Below are 5,495 nucleotides of genomic sequence, written 5' to 3'. Positions count from 1 at the left end.
CAGGGAGTCCCCAGGGCCTGGGGCACGGGCACATGCCCCGGGGAGGGAGGGAGGGAGGGGCAGGGCTCCCGCGGGGGCCGCGGCTCCGTGACCTTCGAGCCGGGGGCAGGGGCCGGGCGCTGTCACGCGGGGCCGCGAGGAGAAGCCCAGAGAGCTTCAGGGTTTTGGAGACGACTGGACGCAACATTGATTTTTTTTTTTTGATTTTTTTGTTTCTTCTTGTAAGCCAGGAGGGAGCCACGAATCCCTCTGCAGAGAGCAGCAGGGCGAGCCGGGGATGCTGCTGCTGCTGGTGGTGGTGGTGGTGGTGAAACGCCACGTGCGAGGGGCACCCGCAGCCCCGCGCGCCCGGGCACGGAGCGGCCCGGCAGGCCGGGCGGGGCACGTGTGCCCGGCGCTTGAAGGCCGGCGTCTGTCCAGGAGCGGTTGGGGGAAGGGGGCAGGACACCCCACAGCGGTCCCAGCGGGGGGGCAGGCAGCACTTCTCACCGGGGCATCAGGGCTGAAGTGAGGGGAGCCTGTCCCCGCCGCCCCCCACGGAAATGCCCCCGGTATGCCCTGGCCAGCGCTGCCCTGGCTCCTCCGAGTGCCGCTGGGAGCCCTGCACTGGCTGAAACTGACCAGACCCACCCCGAAAACACAGCTCTGCTTTCTTTCACGTCTAATTTGATCGCAGGCTGATTTTAAGCTTCCCATCGTTACAACTTTTCTTGATTTCTCTCTTCCCCCCCCCCACCTCCCCCTGCATTTATTACTCGCATTTAATTAATTCCTTCTTTGCGTTTCCTTCCCTGTTAATCTTTGGGTGACTGCTTTGTACATATGGCAATCTGATAATGAGGGAGTTTGTCCTTGTTCTCTAGACTTCTTCATGGCAATGTCCACGCGCTCACTAGCTGGGGTATTGATCATCTTCCCTTTGGGGGTGGGGCAGGAGGGGTGATAAAAGATTTGCAGGATCCCCCGCCATTTGGAATAGGGTTTTTTTTATACCCTGGCACTATTTAATCAACTGTTACATCAGCTCATGCTGTTTAAGGCAACCACATCAAAAGAGCATACACTCTTTTGTATAAATTATATATTCCTTGAACCTGTCTTCTCACACGCACACACAAAGAGAGGACTTAGTTTTTAGGAAAAGATGGTGCCAAGAAGCTCTTTGGCCCTGATATCACTTGTTTCTTAAACTCACTCAGCGCTCGGGAAGGAAATCTCGAACTTTTCAGCTCCTTCGCAGCTTCTAAGTTTGGAGTTGGGCAAAGAAAATCACTGAAATCTTAAAAACAGCAGCAAGGCAAGAAGTCGACTTCACTGACAGTCGAAGGCGGGCAGACAATTCTGGATCAAGTTCATTCGGCTTCTTTCTTTGTAAAGTTTGCCTAAAAGGAAAAAGCATCCCAGCTAGGTCCCTGCCACTCCGCGTGTCCTGCCACTGCCACCCTGCTCCCTTACACAACCCTGTTTACTACCTCAACACTGTTTTTTTAAAGTCCACGACTTCTTTTTAAAAGTCCAGTAGTTACTTAACAGTTATGGAAAACTCTTCCATTGCTGCTTGTCCTACAAAGTTTGTCTTGTTGAATAAAGAGGACTCCCCCGCACCTTTTCGGACAAGGGGAACTCTTGAATTACGCCAACAAGCCGTCTAGGTTTTTAAAGAAGTCTTTTAAAAAAATTCTTCAAAGTTTCTAAATTCTTGGATAAATTGTATTTTCTTTGGAGCAAAAGCAACTGAGCTTTTTACAGGAGCAGGAGTGTTTGTTCTTATGGGACTCTGCTTTTCTGTCTAACCTGCTCTATCAGCCCCATCTCTGCAATTTTGCTCGTCTCTCAACACCTTTGTCTGATTAGTAGCTTTTGGAGATGGGGATAAAGACATCACTTGCCACGCTGCATGAGATAACAATTAATTTAACATTAAACTTATCCCCTTTCCATTCACTTGGCTTGGATCGATCTCTGGTAATTGTGTTTGCGGATGCTTTCAACACCTTGCTTTTCTTTAAAACTTAATGACACCCCACAAGGAGGTATAAGGGGCTGAAATGCACTTTTCCCAGCTAGACCAAAGAAACAAAGACCGGAGCCCCAACTTGCTCGGGACACCAAACCTGGGCTGCAGTTATGAACCAGGTCGCTGCTGCTTTCTTCCTTCAGGTCCAATATTTTCTGAAGACTACTGTAATAAAGTGCCCCTCACGAGCAGTTGTGTCCTGTAAAAGTCACACACCAGGAACTTTATAAAACTGCCAATTTTATATCAAAATGACTTTTCTGCCCCTCTTCTAATCCAGTCACTTAACTGCTGGAAGACAAGTGTGCTTTAAAAAAAAAAAAAAGTTGCATTGCTTTCATGAGAGTGCAGTATTGTAACTCAATGGAAAAAAAAAAAAAAAGACTGATTCCCAGGCACTTAGGTGGGTTCCTTATGAAATGGGCTTGTCATTTTGCCCCTGGAAAAAAAATGGTTTTTTTTGCAACGTGGTGTGATAGCCAAGGCGTTGTTTTATATTGCTTTAAACTGCCCTTGAAAACTTGACTAGCAGGGAGGCAGCCTGATCATCTTCTCTCCCTGTTTCACGGGGGCATTTGTTACTGTTGCTGACATATGTACCATTCTGCCAAGAAAGTTAAAAAAAAAACCAAAAAAACCAGCATGTAATTGATGTTATCCCAAGAAAGCGCAGTCTCCACCCCTTTCAGCTCCAAGCCCTTCAGGTAAAAGAAAAAAAAAATCTTTCAAGAATTTGTTGCCTTTTTGAGGGTTAATACATCAGAAGACAAGCTGTCTCGCCTTGGCCAATCAGGACTCGGCCCTGGCAGCTATAATATAGAACTAAGGCAGACTCCTCTCACAAGCGTCTCTAGCCTTGCTACCATTAAAATCAGACCCTTTTTGTCTCCCGATTGCTGTCTCACGACCCAACTCCGATGTGTTCCGTTATCAGCGACCTAGAGCCTGCCATTCCAGCACCTGTCTTGCTAGGGATCGGTGGATAGCATACGATTCAGAAAGCAGACAAGGACATAGGAAGAGAGCTATCTAGAGAGACAGCCAGGGATAGCCACAGAAAGCTGGGAAGTAATTGGATTCAATGGACGAAATGCTGCTGTTGACAAGAATTCTCTTGGTGGGCTTCATCTGCGCTCTTTTGGTCTCCTCGGGGCTGCCTTGTGGACCGGGCAGGGGGATTGGAAAAAGGAGACACCCCAAAAAACTGACCCCTTTAGCCTATAAGCAGTATATCCCCAATGTGGCAGAGAAGACCCTAGGGGCCAGTGGAAGATATGAAGGGAAGATCATAAGAAACTCCGAGAGATTTAAAGAACTAACCCCAAATTACAACCCTGACATTATTTTTAAGGATGAAGAGAACACTGGAGCTGACAGACTGATGACTCAGGTAGAGCCACATAGATGCATATATATTTGTTTGTTAACATATCTGAGCAATGATAAATGAAGCATCTGTCTTGGTATTTTTGAAAGACATCCCCTCCCCCAACACTCACCCGGGGAGGTGCCTTCTTAAATGTAAGCCTACATCTTTATAGCCCGATAAGTTTGCAGAGGGAAGCTGCCTATTGCTAGACGTGTGTTGGGCTTTGATGTGATACTTGCCCTTAGAACCGGGCCATGGCGTCCCCTGTAACTTGGGTAGAGATTTCTGTTTGCATTTGTCCCCAAGGCTGCACTTTGATCAAACGAATTGCATACGGCTCGGAGGACCCCAAGTGTATGGTGACCGCCAGGCCACTCATTCATTATTACAAATGCAGCCCTGGCTCGGTGCAGCGCCTGGCTTGATTTTGATGCTATGTTATTATTTGCCCTTCCTTATTTTTCCTTGCAAGCCCATTCTAAATTTAGCAGCTATGGAAACCTCGCACTCACAAAAGCAGCTGAAGCAGAATCGACCATGCCTCTCCTGTTCCTGCATTATATGGCTTGTATTGCAATCCCATCATTTGCAATTGTGCCCATCAGAGCGTAAATATATTGATATTTCTTTAAGGATGCTCTGGTACTTCCAGAGGGGAGGGACTTGCAACTTATCAGCATTGCATCACTTGTGGGGTTTTGTTTTTTTTAAATCAGCTAGCACAAGGTTTACAACTGGGTAAATGTTCCACCTCGGCTGGAATCAGAATGCGGAACCATTTTATGCAAAAAAAAAAAAAAAAAATAGCCCTCAGACAGTCCCATGCTGTTGTTCATCGGAAATGGGGGAAGCCAGTGGGTCCATGGGTGCTGGAGTTTGGAAAGTGCAGCTGGCATCTAGACACTGGGAATGGGTTTCCTCCAAATATAGGTCAACAGCGAGGTTTTGCTTGGGGGGGGTTGGATTTTTTAAAAATTGTTTTGTTGCACTGTTGATATATTTAAGACCCACCTTCGGTGCTGCCATAGCCCTCGCCCAGCAGCAGCGCGCCGGGGTGGGAGGGATGCCCGCAACTTTGCCCTCGCCCCTGGCCCGGTTTCCTGCGGGGGCTGGGGCGAGGGACCGGTCTCCGCCGCGATCTCTCCCGACCACCTTAAATCTCACTGTACCTCTGAGTGTCGACGCGCGCCTCTGCCAGGGAGAAGCGCGAGCCTCAATTAAATATGCAGAGGCCACGGCGCGGAGGGTGTCGTGCCGCGGGTCCCCGGGCCCGCTCCGCACCGGCTTTCATCTCGGCCCCTAATGCGCGGGGGGGCGGCCCGGGGAGATCCGGCGCGGTCCCCTGTCACAGCCCTGGCTGCAGAGCTGTAAGACAAGGGGAGCTGTGCGGCAAGTCAGGCACGTCTCGCATTTTCAGCTCCACTTACTCCTCTGTTATCGATCGCAACGGCTAGGATTTCAGCTCGTATCCTTTTTAATACGGCTTGGGCAGAGACGTGCGTGTGTGTGAGTGTGTGTGTGTGTGTGTGTGTGCGCGCACGGGCGCGTCATGCCTGCGCATGTGTGTCGAGGTGCACACACACATGTCGGTGCAGGCGGGGGACCCCCGAGGCCGGGCAGACGTGCGGGCAGCGCCTCGCTCCCCGGCGGCGGGCTGCGGCCGCCCTTCCCTGGGAATACGCAGCCTCCTACACGGCTTGCCACTCTCGCTGCATTAGCTGGCAGCGTTTGAACTTCTGACCTTCTGTCAACTTCCCTCAGCCGAACCAAACGAAAACAAACACTTTTTCCTCCAGTGCCTATCCCGGCTCCTAGCACCCCCGACGGCGGGGGGCCGCCGCGGAGGTGCCGGGGCTCCCCATGGCCCGCGGGGGGCTCCCTGGCACTGCGGTCCCACCCCCGGCCTGGCCAAGCCCCGGCTCCCCCTCTCCCAGTCTTGCTCTGCTCAGTGCAAATCTTTCAGCCATGGCAAGATCTTCCCTGAATGGAATAGTTAAACTTTCCGAGCAGCCGCTGAATGCATTAGCTGCGGGTTAATATTAACTGAGGAGGGGGGCAGCGCAAACAGAGCTCGGCAGGGCAGGGTATCACCGTCGCAGGCGGCAGGGG

General features: G+C 50.9%; 1 protein-coding gene across 1 annotated transcript in view; it reads left to right on the top strand.

The window, feature by feature from the left end:
• The first annotated feature begins 2,854 nt into the window (after window positions 1–2,854).
• Window positions 2,855–5,495, top strand: part of SHH (sonic hedgehog) — a 10,851-nt gene continuing 8,210 nt past the window's right edge. Inside the window, exon 1 of the mRNA XM_006018542.3 lies at window positions 2,855–3,407. Coding sequence (XP_006018604.1) covers window positions 3,099–3,407 — 309 coding nt within the window. The 5' untranslated portion in view covers window positions 2,855–3,098. The remainder of the gene's footprint in view (window positions 3,408–5,495) is intronic.

Source organism: Alligator sinensis, unplaced genomic scaffold, assembly GCF_000455745.1.
Source record: "Alligator sinensis unplaced genomic scaffold, ASM45574v1 scaffold601_1, whole genome shotgun sequence".
NCBI classification, from domain to species: domain Eukaryota; kingdom Metazoa; phylum Chordata; order Crocodylia; family Alligatoridae; genus Alligator; species Alligator sinensis.
Note: the sequence above shows the minus strand (reverse complement) of the source record. Positions and strands in the feature narration are given on the sequence as shown.